The sequence below is a fragment of the Corella eumyota genome, chromosome 4 (genome assembly GCF_963082875.1).
Source record: "Corella eumyota chromosome 4, kaCorEumy4.1, whole genome shotgun sequence".
NCBI lineage: Eukaryota > Metazoa > Chordata > Ascidiacea > Phlebobranchia > Corellidae > Corella > Corella eumyota.
Window position 1 is genome coordinate 1,497,089 of NC_137493.1, and position 19,049 is coordinate 1,516,137.

The 19,049-nt window shown below is 30.1% G+C and overlaps 1 protein-coding gene across 1 annotated transcript; it reads left to right on the forward strand.

Annotated features, from left to right (window-relative positions):
* The first annotated feature begins 1,038 nt into the window (after positions 1–1,038).
* Positions 1,039–18,981, forward strand: LOC145751243 (intraflagellar transport protein 172 homolog). Its single transcript, XM_082567347.1, has 44 exons — positions 1,039–1,170; positions 1,456–1,599; positions 1,887–2,039; positions 2,330–2,475; positions 2,873–3,016; positions 3,328–3,486; positions 3,687–3,810; positions 4,013–4,108; positions 4,400–4,462; positions 4,604–4,778; positions 5,280–5,453; positions 5,863–5,940; positions 6,046–6,146; positions 6,440–6,583; positions 6,803–6,897; positions 7,107–7,214; positions 7,375–7,459; positions 7,563–7,640; positions 7,824–7,916; positions 8,152–8,328; positions 8,540–8,611; positions 8,728–8,801; positions 9,034–9,134; positions 9,546–9,715; positions 10,114–10,301; positions 10,719–10,854; positions 11,150–11,242; positions 11,327–11,389; positions 11,672–11,775; positions 11,957–12,051; positions 12,153–12,216; positions 12,527–12,638; positions 13,027–13,208; positions 13,631–13,741; positions 14,078–14,201; positions 14,589–14,762; positions 15,139–15,225; positions 15,495–15,591; positions 15,984–16,105; positions 16,508–16,627; positions 16,958–17,094; positions 17,219–17,336; positions 17,811–17,964; positions 18,616–18,981. Exons 1-44 carry the CDS (start codon positions 1,132–1,134, stop codon positions 18,792–18,794), a joined length of 5,253 nt encoding a protein of 1,750 aa, XP_082423473.1. The 5' UTR covers positions 1,039–1,131; the 3' UTR covers positions 18,795–18,981.
* Positions 18,982–19,049: the final 68 nt, after the last annotated feature.

Genomic DNA, 19,049 nt, shown 5'->3' on the forward strand with positions numbered 1-19,049 from the left:
ATATTTGGGTTATTTTTTTTATTTTAAAATGAATAATTTAATAAATTGGGGGCAAAATTATACATTTTGTGAAATAACTAATTGTATATTGTATGTTTGATTGTATAACCGATATTAAGTGCCTTAAATTTTAATCATATTTATTAAATATTCTCTATATATGATATTGTGTCAAATTAAGTACTGCCGTAGTGGTATTCTAACATTTTGTATCCCAAATTAATTTTGTGTATTGGTGTTTTTTGGTAAAGGGGTTACTATTTTTATGGTGTTTTTTGGTAAATGGTTGATATTTATATGGTGTTTTTTGGTGAATGGGTTACTATTTAATGGGTGGGTGATAATATTGGTTTAAAACTTTTATGGTTATGTTTTAATGAATAGTTTTATGTGGTTTTATTTGGTATATTATTTTTGTACTAATTGTTTTAACGTTTAGAGTTTATTTTGGTTCTTGTGAAAACGTGCGTACTGATGGCAGTATGTAAAAGTATTAAGTTGAAATTTGTTATTAATTTAAAATAGAGAAAAATATTCTTATGTTTGTTGAAAAAGTTAAAAAATTATGTTTAGCCTGTTTTATAATATAAATATATTCTTTATTTTTGTACTTCTGTTCTTTTTTCTTTATTATCCAATGATATTATTTAATTGCATTCTTATTTAATGAAATTGCCTGATTTTCTTTGTTTTTTTTACAACCACTGTTTTTTCATAATATTTTCATTTTTTCTACATTTTATTTTCATAGTTTTTCATAGAGGTTTCTTTTTAATAAATCTTATTATTTTGTATTTGTTTTGTTTAGAATATAGCTTTTATAGTTTAAGTAAGCGTTAAACATAAAGCAAAGCAGTCCACATTTAAAATATTATTTTTTACTGAGGATAAATATAAACGTTTTGAGGATAAACGAATAAAATGGTTTTTATTTAAAACAGCTTGAATTAAAATCTAGCAACCTTGTACTCATGAATTTCTGATGACAAGTTATATTCTCGAATAATTTTAGAATTTCCGAATTAAAAAGGTTTTAAAATAAATTTAAACAGAGTTAAATTAAGTACTTATACCCTATATTGTGTAGATTTATATTTAAAAGTTATATTTATGGTTGAATAGCAAGGAAAAATGCAGTTAAAACATATTAGACCGATTTTGGAACCGCAGGTAATTTTATTTTTGAAATTATCAAAGTTAAATTTATTCGCCAAATATATCATAACCTCTTTTAAACACATAATTGGTATGTAGCTTATTTACAAGATCAACAATTAAAAATACTATTGGAGCTCTCTTTTAACGTCGTCCAGCAAGTTTATAAAATGCGAAAATGGCGGATTTTTATAACCTTACCCTAATCTTCTCTTGTACATTCCGCCCTTTCCGCATTTATTTTAGTACTATTTGTTTTAACCGGCAAACAACACTAATAAAATCCATATTATCTTCTAGCTTGGAGCATCAAAGATTTGTTGTTTATGTTGGTCTCCTAACAACAATAAGTTGGCAGTTTGTACGTCAGACCGAGTTGTTTTGCTTTATGATGAAACTGGAGAACGAAGGGACAAGTTTTCATCCAAACCTATTGACTCTAAGGTAGGATTGTGGGTTTTTTGTAACTTTTTTTAAGGTTTTAACGGTTGAATTTTTTAACTAGTTTTTTGACGTAGGCTTTTAAATTAATTATAACTAGATATATTTGTATCTAAAGTTTCATTTCATAACAATTTCTTATTGTTTTTTTTTTTAATTTTGTAATGTTTTTAAAATTGCAAATATATTATTTTATTTATAGCCTAAAGTTTTAGAAGGTTAGCATTGATGATGTGTTTAATGACCTTAAAAAAATTCAACAATTAAAAGATTCCTTTAATTTTTTACAGTATGGGAAGAAAAGTTACATGATTAAAGCGATTGCCTTCTCTCCATGCTCATCTAAGTTAGCACTCGGTCAAACTGACAACATTATTTATGTTTACAAGCTGGGAGATGAATGGGGTGATAAGAAGGTTATTTGCAACAAGTTTATTCAAACTGTAAGTGGATTTAATGGTATAAGGATTTTAAAATGATCTTATGTTTTGATATGTGAATTAGCCGGTATTTAGTAGATTTATTTTTAAGATTTTTTTGGTTCATATCTATCTTATGTTTTTACTAGTGTAGGTTATTATCGATTTAGTAGTATATTTTGGAGTATACTGCGTAAATGCTCTTTCTAGCATGTTAAGATTTAGTTTTTTTGTGTATTTAAGCTAGAAACCTTTAAATAATTTGTACCAGCATGATTACAAAGCTTTTAAATTTAAGTTTTATATTATTCCAGAGTGCGATAACTTGTCTAACATGGCCACTTGAAAACATGATAGTTTTTGGTTTATCTGAGGGTAAAGTAAGGTTGGCAAATACAAGAAGTAATAAATCTTCTACTATTTATGGAACAACTTCCTACGTGGTTGCCATCACTAACAAGTACGTTGTGTGATTAGAATTATATTGTTAAGTATGATATTATGTGTATTTAAAGCAAATTGATCTTGAATGTAAGTTAATATATATTTTTAACTTACCAGACCCAGTCTTGTACTGCCTCTGGTAGTTTGGGATATTATAGATTATAATTGCTTAATAAATATAAGCTGCTGATTAAATGTTGGACCAGCATGAGTTACCCTTTATAGCACCTTACTAAGAGGTGTACAGCATGAGAGCAATAAGGATCTAACCCAGGACCTCTGTAGTAAAGTCAAGAAGTGTTCTGACCACTACACCACGCTTTCATAAAACTGCATTTTATACCACAGCATAAAAAGAAGTTTTGTTACCAAATTAACTTTTAGTAAAAGCCACAAATTCTTTTACATTTTAGTTTAAGTGGCAAGGGAGTGTTATCAGGCCATGCTGATGGAACGATTGTCCGATATTTCTTCGATGATGAAGGAAGTGGGGAGAGTCAAGGAAAGATTATAACCCATTCATGTCCTCCTTATGCCCTGGCTTGGGGCTCATCAAGGTATTTGTTCTAAATACATTTATTTTATTGAGTTATTCTTAATGTGGCAAGGTTGGCTTTATGGCCTAAAGATAAAGTCCCATTTGTTTCCCCAGCGTATTTTTTGTTCTTAATTTTGAAAGGTTGAATTTGTAGCCTAAACTACGATTTGTTATTCGACCCAGTCTCAAGTTGATTTTTAATCTGTAGATTGCCAATTTGGCATTAAGTTAATTTTCTAAATTGTAACTCTGGTATTATCTGCCTTTGATTTTTGTGTCTAATCAGAAATTTTTTTTTTTAATTTTACAATAATATATATTTTTCTACAGTATAATAGCAGCAGGTTGTGATAGAAGAGTAGTGGTGTACAACAAGGAGGGGAGGTCTATTCAAAATTTTGATTACTCTAGAGATGAAACAGAAAAGGAATTCACGGTTGCTGTGACGAACTCTAGTGGACAGAGTGTTGTTATTGGAAGTTATGACAGGTTTGTGTGGTCAAATATATAAACATGTTGTATGTATATTAAGTACTGAAGGTGGAAAAGTTAAGTTTTTAAATAAATGGTGTAACTTAATAAAAATAAAATTGATATATGTTATTTTTGGGCCCTTTTATCATTAAAAAACAAAATAAAAGTAATTAAATTATGTTAAATTTTTTTGACATTTTTGTCATTGTCTTCAGGTTGCGGTTGTTTAACTACAGTCCACGTAGAGGAGCTTGGGATGAAGGAAAAGCAAAAGAAATTAAAAATCTTTACACCATAACAGCTCTGGCTTGGAAGAAAGATGGATCAAGACTCGTGGCTGTAAGTTTACTTTGTTTTAAGATACAATTAAGCATGTTTTAGTACTGTTAATGTGACTTTGTTAACCAAGATTAATATATATATATACAAAAAGAAATAATTTCAAAGTTTAATTTTATGCGAGCTTAGGTTTAGCTTTGTAAAGCAATTATATTTTATGTGAATTTTGACACTAATTTAAATTATTTTTCTTTAATAACAGGGAACACTATGTGGAGGGGTTGAATTGTTTGATTGTTGTTTGAAACGATCGATTTACAAGAACAAGTTTGAGATGACATATGTTGGTTTATCACAGGTAAAACTCAAACTTTAATATTTTATATTATACTAGACAATAGCTGCCCTATGGTGGCCATTTTATTTGGAGTAATGTAAAGGCAATTTTTAACTAATATTTGCTTGTAAAGGTAAACTTGTGCACCAAAAACGACAATTTTATTTATTTTCCAGGCCTATAAATTGTACATACATATATATATATAAAAAATAAATATTTATAGCGCCCACTTAGCTTCATTATGTACAGCTGAAGGTTTAACACTATTCTGTTTATTAAATTTTTATTTTTTAACCTTTTTTGTTTTAGGTGATAGTTAAAAACCTGAGCACTGGAACCAGAGTGGTGTTAAAGTCACATTATGGATATGAGGTAAAAAGAAATAGTTTGAAGAAATAGTTTGAAGAAATAGTTTGAAAAATAGTCTAATCTGGATATTTCCTATAAAGCCAGTGTTAACTATTAACATTTTAAATCAACACGCACATTTTTGTGTTTTTGATTTTGTCTTAGATTGAAGAGGTTAAAATGTTGGGTGGAGATCGCTTCTTAGTTGGCCACACTTCTGATACTCTTCTATTGGGTGATCTCTTAACCAATCGGCTTTCAGAAGTGGCTTGGCAGGGAAGTGGAGGGAATGAAAAATTTTTTTTTGAGAATGAAAATGTTTGCATGATATTTAACGCTGGTAAGATCTTTACAACCTTAAAATTATCTATTTTAAATTAGAGCAACTATTAATGGTATAATGTAACTGCATATTTTCTGTTTTGCCAATATAACAGCATGTAGTCAATGGGAATCAAACTCATGGTCTCAGGTTTTAAATATACTTTAATAAATTACACCATGCAAGAAGTGAATTTAAACTTTTAGGTCAGGTTTTTGCCTAAGAAATCAATAAACTGCTTATAATAAAAATCAAACTTACAGCATTAAATGTGTAGTCATTGGGTATCAAACTTAAGACCTCATGCTTTAATTTTACTTCAGTACATCCAAATATGCCTGAAGTTGATGAAAATTTATATCTTTATTTGTACTCAAAAAGTCACTGACGTACTCGTAAAAAAAAATCAAACCGCTGGTACCAAAGTCACAATAAAGGTGACAAATAGTGCAATACTATACCAGACCCATTTAAATGTACTTTTAAAATATACTATAAACCACCTAATAATATATACAGGTGAGTTATCATTGGTTGAATATGGTAGTAATGAGGTATTAGGATCAGTTCGAACTGAGATGATGAACCCACATTTAATTAGTGTAAGGTTAAATGAGAGACAACATGCTCATAAACAACAAGATGCTAATAAGAAGATGGCTTACCTACTTGATCCTAAAACTATTTCTATTAGTAAGTACTCTATTTGTTCTTATGCAAAACTATGCTAGGTTTTGACTGTTAAGGTTCTCATATAATTTTGAAAATTATAAATTAAAATTGATTTACCTTTCAAGATTTTTTAAGGTATTAAACTGGCAGCATGGTTTAGTGGTCAGAACACTTGGCTTCACTACATGAGATTCTTGTTTTGATTCTTACTGCTTTCATGCTGTAACGCCTTTAAATTGGCGCTAAAAACAATACAAACTCCTGCTAAACCAATACCTAATCAGCAGCTTTATTATCGGGAAATTAAAATAAATAATATCTCAAACTGGCAAAGTTAACTTAAGACTGGGTTGAGGTAGTGGATGTTCCTGTATTTCTAGGTTGTAAAGTCTATCTTTCCAATTTTATAATATATCTTTTTATTGTTTAGTTGATCTGAATGAAAGTTACACAGTGGCAACAATTCAACATAATTCCAAACTAGATTGGCTTGAACTTAATGAGACTGGTAATTATTAACACAAATACCGTTGCTTTTATCAACTACTAATATGGTTGTAAAATTGTGAAATCCTTCGTGTAGGTTTAAAACAATAATATTCTTTAATTCCAGCAATGAAGTTGTTATACCGAGACAAAAGATTACGACTCCATCTTTACGATGTTTCAACTGAGACTCAAACTACTTTGCTCAATTACTGTTCGTTTGTTCAGGTAAAACATCATTAAAAACTTTAAGTATCAAACCTATAAAAGTGCTTGCTTTTAGTATTATAAGAAATGTTACTTGCAATCTGTGTATTACAGAACCAAATAAGATTGTCCACTCTATGTATTTTATTTGTTATAATATGCCTAAACTATCACTTACTGGTAATAACTAACCTGTTTTCACAAACATTATTTTTTATTTTTTTTTGAAAGTCTATTAATTAGATGTAAATATTTTAGTTTGTTATAAATTTGTTTATCTTTTGTTTAAAACCAATTCTTTTTCTTTCCACTAGTGGGTGCCACAGAGTGATGTATTAGTTGCACAGAATCGAGATAGTTTGTGTGTGTGGTACAACATCGATGCACCTGAGCGTGTCACCATGTTTCCTATCAAGGGGGAGATCGTTGAACTGGAACGATCTGATGGAAAAACTGAGGTCAGATTATAATAACTTATTTTAATATTTTTTTGTGATTTTGTTTTAATTTATGTGGTATTTTAATGTTAGTTATTTGGATTTTTATAATTTTTTTTTCATATTTTTAAATCTTGTTTTAGTGATAACTTTGTTGAATTAGGCTTACAGTTCAACTTTTAGTATTTAAAAATTGGTATTTTTTTCAATCTTTTAACTTGTTTTTTGTTTATATTCCAGGTATTAGTTCAAGAAGGGGTTAACACAATAACTTACACATTGGATGAAGGTTTAATTGAGTTTGGAACTGCTATTGATGATGGAAATTTTTCAAGGTAAATCCAAACTTTTGCGACCATATTACAACAATTTAAATTTCGACTGTTTGGAGGCTATTGACTATTATATAACGATTTATAGCATTTATTAGAATATATTCTAAATTTAAAATTTTGTATAACTATATACTTAAATTTTAAAATATTCGTTTATATAAAAAATAACTTAAGAAACAATTATTATTTTTTGTAATAATTGAATTAAGAGCTGTAAGCTTTCTTGAAACTCTTGAAATGTCTCCTGAAACTGAAGCTATGTGGAAGACATTGAGTAAAATATCGCTCGATAATCAACAACTTTTCATTGCTGAAAGGTGGGTTTTGCATATAAAAGATGTTTTTAAACCAAAGACACATTAAATTATATGATATTAATAACCTCAATCAGTTACTAGTAGCTTATACATTAAATTAATGTTGAGAAAATATGTTTTACAAATGGTAGTAACTAAAGATGGTGTTTATTGTTTAAAGATGTTTTGCTGCATTGGGTGATGTTTCAAAAGCAAGATTTTTAAGATTGGTCAACAAAATGGCTGAAGATTACAACAGAGAAACTGTAAGTGGAGTAATTCGCTTTAAATTTTCTAATCTAAAACCTGCAACAAAACCTTGTACCATATTTTATATTACTCACTAATTTTAATTGTTAATTTATACAGGGTTTAGATGGACATACTTACTACAAAGTACAAGCTAGACTTGCCATTCTGGATAAAGAGTTCAAGAAAGCTGAACAGGTATACAAAAATTTTGATAAAAAACAGTAGTTCGAATATTATATGTGTAACTATTAAATAATGAATTTAGTTTGTTAAAATCTATGAGAATATTTTGTAAATCTAAGTCAATTCAGATTTTATTTATAACTTATTTTAAATCATTTTTCTGAACCTAAACTTAAGATTTTTGTTTTTAAACAGATCTATCTTGAAAATGGAGCAGTTGATGAATGTATTGAGTTTTATGTTAACTTACATATGTGGAATGAGGCCATTGCAGTGGCTGAATCAAAGGTAAATGTATATTTATAACAACTAAGGCTCACCTACAGTTGGACTATAAAAAAAGCCTTTTTCAAATGCAAAAATTTAAATCTTAATATCGACTAAGGCTTACCCATAGTTGGAATGTGAAGTAAGGCATTTCCACATGCTAGACTATAAAATAAGCTTTCTTTAAATGCAAAAAGGGCTTTTTTAGAAGCTAGACTATAAAATAAACTGTCTTTAAATTCATTTTCCTCAACAGAACCATGCCCAAGTTGACACTCTAAGATCCCAGTATTACCAGTGGTTAATTGACACAAACCAAGATGAAAGTGCTGGTTTGTTGAAGGAGAAACAGGAGGACTACCACGGGGCTATTGCACTTTATATGAAGGCTGGATTGCCTGCTAGAGCCGCTAAACTTGCTCTGTCTAGATCTGTAAGTTGCGTTTGTGATTTTTATATTAGAAACATTTAAGATTTTTGGTGTTTTAATTTCCAATATATTAAAATTATATTAATTTTTTAGTTTTGTAGTACAACATTTTGCCAATTAGGTTCCATGGTAATTTTTTTGAACTGTGAAGGGTTATAAACCTGTTTCACCTGGTTCTAGTTATTTTTTGTTAATATTTACAACTATTTTGTAGGATCTGATGTCAAATCGAAATATCATGGAACAAATTGCTTCAGGATTGCTTAAATATGATCTCAATGAACAGGTAAACATAGATTTGGATATTTTTTATACGCACAAATACATTATTTATTATAGCATGTTACCAATACAAGTTAAATGTTAAATTGAAGTATTTATTAAACTCTTTTTATATTACAGGCTGGTGAATTGTTTGAGAAAACTGGTAACTTTCAAAATGCATTGGATTGCTATAGAAGAGATAAAGCATACAGGTAACTCTATGTTAACTTACTTTGATAAGTTATGATTTTATTTTTGTTACATTAAATAAAATATCAGCTTTTTAAGTTTACTTCAAATGAACATACTTAACAATACACTACTTGTATAAACTTAAAAATCATGCTTTACATATTTTACCCTTAATTAATTTTAAATACAAAACACCTAGTTCAAGGTTTAAATATCTTTTAACAAAAGCCTAAACTGTTTTATATAATGCAGGAGAGCAGTAGAACTTGCAAGGAGCTCGTTCCCAGCTCAAGTGGTTAGATTGGAGATGGAATGGGCTGATCATCTTTACTCACAGAAACAACTTGATGCTGGTGAGAAAAGTTAACATGTTTAAAAGTTCAAAAAAAGAGTTGTTAACTCAATTTTTTAATTGCATAATTGGTATATTAAAATTAAAATAATTAATATATGTAAAAAGGTTGACTGCACGACCTAAACATAGAGTAACGACTGTTACCCCAACATAGTCTTGAGTTGTCTGTGGCAGTTTAGGATATTATAGATTATAATTGCCTGATAAGTAAACTGCTGATTAAGTGATGGCTCAGCAGGAATTCCTATGTTTATAGCGCCTTGCTCAAGGGCACTACAGCAAAAGAGCAGTGGGGGTTGAACCCAGGACCTCATGTAGTAAAGCCAAGTGTTTTTCCCACTACATCATCCTGCCAGTCTTTTGTTGCCCTTACTTAAAATTTAAATTTTCTTATGTTTTTTTTTTCCAGCTATCAACCACTACATAGAAGCAGGTGCTACAGAGAAGGCTGTAGAGTCAGCTATAGGATCAAGACAGTTTAAGAAAGCAATTCTTATATTAGAGGGCCAAGAACCTGAGATGAGTAGCAAATATTATCATCAGATTGGACTTCATTACTCACAAATTAATGATCATGAGGTAAAATCTTAATTTTTTAAAGTTTTTAATTATTCTTAATGTGAAAAGGTCGACTTTAAAACCTAAACATAAAGTAACATTTGTTACCTTGACCCAGTCTCGAAATTATTTTGGCAGTTTAGTAGATTATAGAATATAATTGCTTGATAATTATGCTGCTGATTAAATGCTGGCTTACCAGGAATTAATACCGCTAAAGTGCCTTATTTAAGGGTGCCACAGCATGAGAGCAGTGGGGATCAAACTCAGTACTTCAGGTAGTGAATCCAAGTATTTGAACAATACAAATGACGATGCCGATAAATCTGTGTTAAGATAAAAGCAAATATTGCAAAGTTGTTAAGGTTTTAAACACACATTGCCAAATTGTAAAATCTCAACAATTTAAAACATTCCAGACTGCAGCCACATTATTCATGAAAGCAGGATCACGCCATGATGCAGTTCAACTTCTACTTGCCTCTGAAAAGTGGCAGGAGGCTTACAACTTGGCCCAAACATGCATGGAACCTGAGGAGGTTGTAACTCTTTATATTAACACTGCTCAACAACAGGAAGCTAAGGGCAAATACAAGGAAGCAGAAAGGTGATGGAAATGTGTAATTTTTTTATTTTTTATTCTTGATGTGGAATGGTTGACTCGGAATTTTACAGTTTATAACGCCCTCATTGGTGCATAAGAGCAATGAGGATCGAACCGAGGATCTCATGTAGTAAAGACAAGTGTTCTGACCACTTTGTGACCACTTAAATTTAAATATTGAAACTGGGTTATTTATCTAGTTAAACTACATCCATATAGTGCTAACAGATTTAATAAATTGTTTAATTTTTCTATAAAAATTAGGTTTAGAGTTGTGCAGCTTCAACTTTTGTAGGCTTAGCATACTTTAAAACATGAGTTAGTTTGTTTTTCTTGTATTGTAATATTATAATCTGTAGTTACTTAAACATTAGTCTTTGAATTTCATTTAAAATAATATTTTTTATATTATTTAATTAGATTATACTTAACTGTTGATGAACAAGACCTAGCTATCACCATGCACAAGAAACTACGTCGCTATGACGACATGATACGACTGGTTACAGACTACCATCCAGATTTGTTACAAGACACCCATCTCCATTTAGCAAAAGTAAATTTGATAACTAAGTTTACTATAAATAGTTGATAGCTTGCTCTTTGGTCGGGATTTTATTTGTTGTAATATGGTTGCAACTCGTCAGTAATATTTACTTACAATAATCCACCTGAGCACCACAAACAGCAGTTTTATTTTTTTGTAGGCTTATAAATTGGAAATACATTAATATAAATATCATCCGCTTCATTATGTAAAGATGTATTTGTCTAAAATGCATTAAAAAACAGCTAGGTTAAATATACGTGTAAACTGTAACACTAGTTTAATTATATTGTAATATTCATAGGAATTAGAAGGGGAGGATTACTTACAACCTGCTGAGCAACATTTTGTTGCAGCTCAGGACTGGAAATCAGCTGTTAACATGTATCGACAAAGGGTAAGTACCTGTAGGTAAAATCCCAAGTATTGACAGCATAATAGATATAATATGTTGTTTTAATTAACATGAATCTTTGTATAGGACATGTGGGAAGATGCATATAGAGTGGCAAAATCAAATGGAACTGCAACAGCTCACAAACAAGTAAGAAAACTATTATTAAATCAATATTTTTTAGCTTCAGGTTTGTGTATAAAACCTATGCTGTGAAGAATTCTTAAGTTAAGTGGTAAATTTGAAAATCAAATTAGTAAATTACATCAATTTACTTATATCTAAAACTAGCAAATTTATCTTAAGACTAAATTAAGGTAAAAAAAGTTTACTTTTATTTAGTCTGTGTGCAGCCTAATTGCTTCAAAAGCAAATAAATATATAAAAAGTATTAAAAACAAACTATAAATTAAATATTTATTATTATTACAGGTGGCTTACTTATGGGCGAGGTCATTAGGAGGGGATTCTGCTGTAAAACTTTTATCTAAATTTGGTTTACTGGAAGCTGCTATTGATTATGCTGCTGATAATGGGTAAGCATGAGTATTATAAACCCAATAGTTGCAGGAGATATCATTGTATAATATTTATTCTACTGTGATAACTTTATAAATTGGTATTATTTACTGATATAAAGTTAAGAGTAGACTGTCACTAATATTATCATTTTGTAAAAAATAGTTGGACTTAACTTATTTATTCAATATGTTGCAGAGCATTTGATTTTGCGTTTGATTTGGCGAAAACAGGAATGACAGATAAGATGGGAGATATTCATCTTAAATACGCCATGTTTCTTGAAGATGAAGGTAATAAGATTATAATTAGGCCCAGTATATTATTTCACAATTTCTTTATGAGGTTAAAATATATAATGTTTAATTGCAATATAATGTTGTTAAATGTTCAGGTAAATTTCATGAAGCTGAAATGGAATTTATTAAAGCTGACAAACCTAAAGAAGCTGTTCTTATGTAAGTTGTTATCAAATATAGTGATAACTCCTTTTTTAATGGAATATTGTATTAAAAAAAAATATGTAACGTTATTAAGTTTAAGGCACTTATGTTATGTGCTTTAAGTTAATTATTATTCATTTCTGTTGTTACCATTTGCTTTAGGATTTAAAAAAATACCTACAAACAATGTTATTTTCATTTAAAATATTATTATTTTTACCCATTTAAATCACTTAAGGTGCCACTATTGCAATCTTTTTCTTTTCACAAAAAGATACCTCTATTTTTTACCAATATAACTATTAACTAATATAATATACTTTAGGTATGTTCACAACCAGGACTGGGAAGGAGCTCAAAGAGTTGCTCAAAACCACGACCCAGATTCAGTGAATGATGTTCTAATAGGGAAGGCTAGGGTGGCATTTGATCAAAAGGTGGGTTTGCCTAATATATAACTGCTTTTTTTTCAAATTATTGTAGGTATATATGTATAAAATTGGCACAAATTTTCAAAAATTATGGAAATTTGGAGTAATTGATTTGGAAGTAAACTTATCGATTAATATTGTTTTATTTTGCCTGCCTCAGTTAAAACTGTCTTCATATGATTTGCAGGCAAACTTATCTACTAAATAATTCCCTTAATCCTTTAATTTATTTATTGTAGTTTCTTTTTTGTTTTGCTATATTAAACTATTTATATTTAGCTACTCGCCACAAACGGCGGTTTTATTTTTTTGCAGAGCACATATTGCCCACTAAGCTCCTTTACATAAAGATTTGTGTTTATTTTATATTAAACTATATTATACATTTACCCAGGACTTCCAACAAGCAGAAGCTTACTTATTAAGAGCCCAGCGACCCGACCTAACCATCAAGTATTACAAGGAGGCAAATATGTGGTCTGAAGCATTAAGGATATCTCGTGAATACCAACCAAGTAACAAATATAATGCTCTACAACAAGAATATCAAAACTTGATGGCACAGAAAGGACCAAGGTGAGAATCGTTTATAGTTGTACTTGTAATATTTTTGTTACAACTTTTTATGTATAATACAAATGATATTTAATTGCTGGCTTTATATACTGGCAATTGTTTTTTGGGCTTAATAAAAGTATGTGTAGTTGGCACTTTACAGATAAAGCAAAATTGGAAATAATACTTTACACTCAAGACCTTAGATTTACTTATTGTTTAGTTACAAATGCTACAAAGCTGCTAATATATATTAATTAATAGTGCATTTAGTATATTAAATGCTTGGCCACCAGCCTAACTTAGATTTTATGGATTCCTGAACTTATGTTAATGTAATATGCTAAAACTTGTGCTTAACAATAGTGCACTATAGCAAATATCAGAAATTTTCAAGTGATTTCATATGCACACATTCACTAATGTTTTTTACATACTTACAGTGGAGCTGAAGGATTAATAAAACAAGGAAGGGAATGGGAGCAACAAGGTGATTACAACCAAGCCATCTCTTTCTATTGTCAGGTCTCCCCTGATATGACTTCTGATATAAGGTAATCAACTTATTGCTGTATTTAAATAATTCTTAATATGGAAAGGTCCATAAATGTTATTATACCAGTAACTTTCTTTTTGTTATTAATGTTTTTAGCATCAATAAAAGTAATAAAAATATTCATAATAAATATTACATCGATGTGACGGGAAAAAATGACAAAATCAATTTAATGATTTAAAACATGCCATGAATAATAATGTTTACATAAAGATTATATAATATATTATGGTACCCAACCATGTTTTATAGTCTATTAATAAAACTGGTGATTTTTGATTTTGCCAAAGTAATTGTATTTTAATTTCTAAAAATTATTGTTAATCCGTTGCAGAGTTTTAGAGAAAAGTTGGTCCAAAGCAGCAGAATTAGCTCTCAAGTTTCTAACTATGGAGAAAGCAAGTGCAGTTGTGGAATTATTGGGTCCCAAGTTTATCAGGATTCAAAAATTTACAGAAGTAAGATTTGTTTAATTTAAATAATAATATACCAATGGTAAAGGCCCTAAACTTTGTAATTTTTTAAGGCTAAAAGTTCTGGCTTTTTGAAAAGTACTTGGCTTCACTACATGAGTTTAGGAGTTTAATCCTGACGGCTTTCATGCTGTTTCACCCTGGAGTAAGGCGCTATAAACAGTATTAACTCCTGCTGAGCCAACACTTAATTAGCTGCATAATTATCGAGCAATTATATACTATAATATACCAAACTGCCACGGGCAACTCGAGACTGGGTCGGGGAAACAAATGCTACTCTATGTTTAGGTCATGAAGGCGACCTTACATCAAGAATAAATGTAAAAAAAATAAAAATAATTGTTATCACTTTTATTTTTTTTAATTTAGGCAGCTGAGATCTATCTCCAAGTGGACATGATTCAAGAAGCTGCGGATGCTTTCATGCAGGGAGGAGAGTTCCAGAAAGCAAAAAGTGTTTGTCACGAATATGCTCCTGAACTGGAAGCTTATGTGGATCAGAAATATAAAGATCATCTGAAACATCATGGAGATACTAAAGCTGTAAGTAATGTTTAAGTACAGTTGTTATACTAGGAATGCTTGGTTTAAAACAACATTGTATCATTTAGTTGGCACCTATAGTTGTTTAAGTAAAGTTGTTGAACTGAGATAGTGTGTAGGCCATGCTGTTTACAGTCTATAGTGTTTAACTGTTTATAAAAAGTTAAAAATTCTTTATTATGGTAACATCGGTAATTATTTATGTTTTCTGTTGTTAAAAGACCACTAAAATAATAAATATGATAAAAATTAATTAGTTTAGGTCATTTTTAGTCTTGTTTTGCAATTGTAACCACAAAAATGTGGTATAGACTTAGATAACAATGAGAAAACACTTTTAATTCATATTTTAGACTTCAATATTTTTATGTTTCAGATGGCCTCAGTTGATGTAATAGCTGCATTGGATATGTATATTGAGAGAGGACAGTGGGAGAAATGTATTCAGACTGCTGAACAACAGGTATTACTTAACACTAAGTATACCCAATAATGTTACAAGTTATATTATGTTTACTTTTCAAAAGCTTGCACTATGGATGGCATCAGAATTTTTAATTTGTTGTCCTAATATGGTCACAACTTAAAACTAATTTTTACCTGAATGAATTTACCAACACCACAAACGCCAGTTTTATTTATTTTGTAGTCCTATAAACTGGTCATACATATACATTTGTAGCCCACTAAACTCCATTATATATAAATTGTTTATTATTTTTGTGTTTATAGAACTCCCAAATCCTGCACAAGTATGTAGCTCTATATGCTGCCAACTTACTCAAGGAAGATAATGTTTTGGAGGCTCTTGATTTATATGTTCAACATGGTAAATATTGCCATTAAATACTTGTATATATTTTTTGTATATAGCCTTAATCTTGATATCGGAAGTCGACTTCACGACTTGAACATAGAGTAACAACTGTTACCCTGGCCCAGTCTTAATTTATCTTTGATGGTTTGAAATATTATTGACAATAATTGCTAGTTCATTGAGCTGCTGATTAGGTATTAGCTCAGAAAAAGTTTTGTGTTGTTCATAACACCTTTCTCAAGAGTGCTACAGCGTAAAAGCAGTGGGGATCGAACCCACAACCTCATGTAGTGAGGCCAAACGTTCTGGCTGCTAGTGTTCTGATATGTTAAAAACATGTTTTTTAAAGTTTGTATTGCTTTGATGTTTTTACATGGCTATATAAATTAATTTTTACACCACAGGAGCACCAGCAAATGTCCAAAACTTTAACATCTACAAGAGAATAGCGAGTGAGATTTTAAATTCACCAGATTGGGATAATTATAAAACATGGGCAGGGTTGAGGGATATGTTGTTCAGTTTGGTAAGTAATGGGAAAATATTGGTTGCAAGTTAAATGTCATACACTGATTAACTGTTCCTATGAGAGTTAAAATGCATACCACAACTAGAGTATATATTAAGAAACTTGGTGAGCTATATATATGTGTGTTCAAATTATAGGACTACAAAATAAATAAAACTGCAGTTTATGGTGCACAGGTGAATTATCACAGGCAAATATTATTGGGAGTAGGAATCATATTACAACAATTAAAATCTTGTTCGTAGGGCAGGCTACCAACTAGTATATATTAGTTCAAACGTTTCTTAAATTTTAATAATATTTTGGGGAAATTTTTGCAGTCTATTCTGCTGCTATTAAAACAGATTTTTAACTTTTCCAACTCAAATTTACTAAATTGTAATAACTTTTACATTTCAGGTAAAGAATCTACAGAGAGAAGGAGGAACGGAAAGTGAGGATTATGGAGATTTTGAAACATTGATGTTGGTGGCTCATTATTATGCTGTAAGATCTGCATGTGCTGAACAATCTGGAATGGTAACAAATACTTTGTTGTATAAATCTTAAATTTATATATATTTCTAGTAATAGTACATTTACATATATACTATTGAATAGTTTTTAAGTTAAATGTATATGTTTGCCATTGTTTTTAGTGTATATTTTGATTTTTTAAGGTTTTTTAAAGCTACACTGAATCGAAAGTTTATTGGCTGGCCATTTAAATAACATATGTTAAAACAAATTTAAACTTTTACAATTTAATACTTGATCAATATAGTGGATTATTTGCTAAGGTTGTAAAGTTGGTCTTCTCTTATTAAGAATAAAATAAAATATTTTTTAAATGAATCATTTTTTGTTCAGGGTGAAATAATGTCGAAAATTTCAACCTCATTGTTACGTTACACTTCACTAGTTCCACCCGATAAAGCTTTCTACGAAGCCGGATTTTACTCCAGGGCTGCCGATAAATTAAACGCTGCTTTTGTGCTCTGGAATCGGTAAGTTCAGAGGTCCAGGGTTTGATTCTTGCCTAGTGCACTTTTTTTATTTTTTTTTTAAATTTTATTTTTATGAAATGCAACTTTTTAAACTCATTTTATGAAGTGTTTCCAAATAATTTAGGTACTTGGACCTTAGTGAAGCAATAGAGGAAGGATCACTGGATATGATTGACAACTCTGATTTCCAAGATACAGACATTCCATTTGAAGTTCCACTCCCTGAGAAACAATATCTGCATGTGAGTATATTCAAGTGTTTTACTCCTACACATTGTAAACTTTAACATAGATAATAAAGGACTTGGGTGATTTTAAATTTTAAATTTAATTATAAACAAACATTGACTAAGGCACTATAAACATTTTAACTCCTGCTGAGCCAAAACTTAATTAGCAGATTAATTATCGGGGAACTATAATTAAAAATACTTCAAACTGTCAAAGGCAACTTAAGATTAGGTCAGGGTAACTAATGTTGCTCTATGTCTAGGCTGTTAAGTCAACCTTCCCACATCTAGGATAAAGATATATACAAAAAAGCTTTGGCATATGTTACCTCTAAATATTAATAAAATTTATTTTTTAATTTGAAACTTAAAGGTGTTATTATATAAAAAAAACTGGAAAATTTAAATTTTAGAAATTTAGCATTTTAATTTTAACCAATTTTATTTTTTCCCAAAAAAATAACAAAATAAAATTTTGACCTCCAGGAGCAAGGTCGAGAAGAAGTGAGAAATTGGGTGTTAGCAGTGTCGGTGGACCACAAGGTGGAGCAAGTGTTGCCATTAGATGAACGAGACACTTTTGAAGGAAATTTAACTGCTCACCAGACTGGGATCAGGAGTCTTCCTTGTTTGATTACTGGTAAGTAGCCCTTTCTGTAACGTTTTTTTTCGTATTTTCTTGTATAGCTTCTAGACTTAGTATATAACGACTGATTTCACTTAAAGGCTGACACTCTTTGAATAATGGTGAGTAGATTATCAGGATTGGAATATTTTGTTCAGTTATTACTTAACTCTTTTTTGATTTTTTACCACTTCTGTTTTATATACTGTTTTGTCATACATACAAAGTAGATGAACTTAAAATAAGGAGGCTGTGGCTCCACATGAGTAATAACAATATCAAAAAGATTTATCATTAATAGCTTTAAAAATTTTAGAAACAATGGGGATAAAATTTTGTTTTTGACCCTTTTTTTTATTATATATTCTTCTGTGATATATATGTTATATATATAACAAAAAAAGGCCAACTTGCCAGCCAACTTATGGAGTAATATTACGTTGTCAAATCCTGATGATCTATATATTAACCTATAAATTGGGCTTACTAGAAAATATTTCCATTAACACCTTACTTAAGAGCGCTGGTACATGGAAGCAGTGGGAATCGTACCTTGTACTTTATGTGGTAAAGCCGTTTATCTTTGTACAACACTGCAGGCACCGAACAATCAAGTTTCCGATTTTGCATTGGCTAAATATGTAATCATTATTTATTACGTCATAGGCTATCCTGTGTTACGTAACATGGTCGATTTTAAAGTGCCCGAGCGTGCAGCCAATCGTGACGACTGGAAGAAGATTGCCTTGGTAACTAAAATGACGTCATCATTTGCCTTACAAGATGTTTTGAAGTTTATATCCGAGTTTGCTGGGCAAGCAACAGCGTCAGCTTTTAGGTCTTAGTTATTGGATTTTTGCTTAGTGTTTTGTATATAGGAAAGTTTAACACTGTTGTAGATTATATAATTGATTTAAATGGCTTTTAATTTGTGTTGTAGTTTTTTTTGTAATAAATAAAATTTATTATTAAAATAACGTTTACCCTTAACCACTGTAAGGGTTAAGCGTTTTGGTATTTAGAGTTAAAGGTCTGGGGTTTGATTCTTGTTAAAGCCATGCAAAACCGTCTCGCATCGGGTGAATTTTATTGTTAATAAA

What these genes read in the sequence shown, in the direction of transcription:
- LOC145751243 (XM_082567347.1), top strand. Translation starts at nt 1,132, where the DNA reads ATGCAGTTAAAACATATTAGACCGATTTTGGAACCGCAG. An exon ending in CCAAACCTATTGACTCTAAG is followed by an intron (nt 1,600 to 1,886) that starts GTAGGATTGTGG and finishes AATTTTTTACAG; the next exon opens with TATGGGAAGAAAAGTTACAT. An exon ending in GATGATGGAAATTTTTCAAG is followed by an intron (nt 6,898 to 7,106) that starts GTAAATCCAAAC and finishes AATTGAATTAAG; the next exon opens with AGCTGTAAGCTTTCTTGAAA.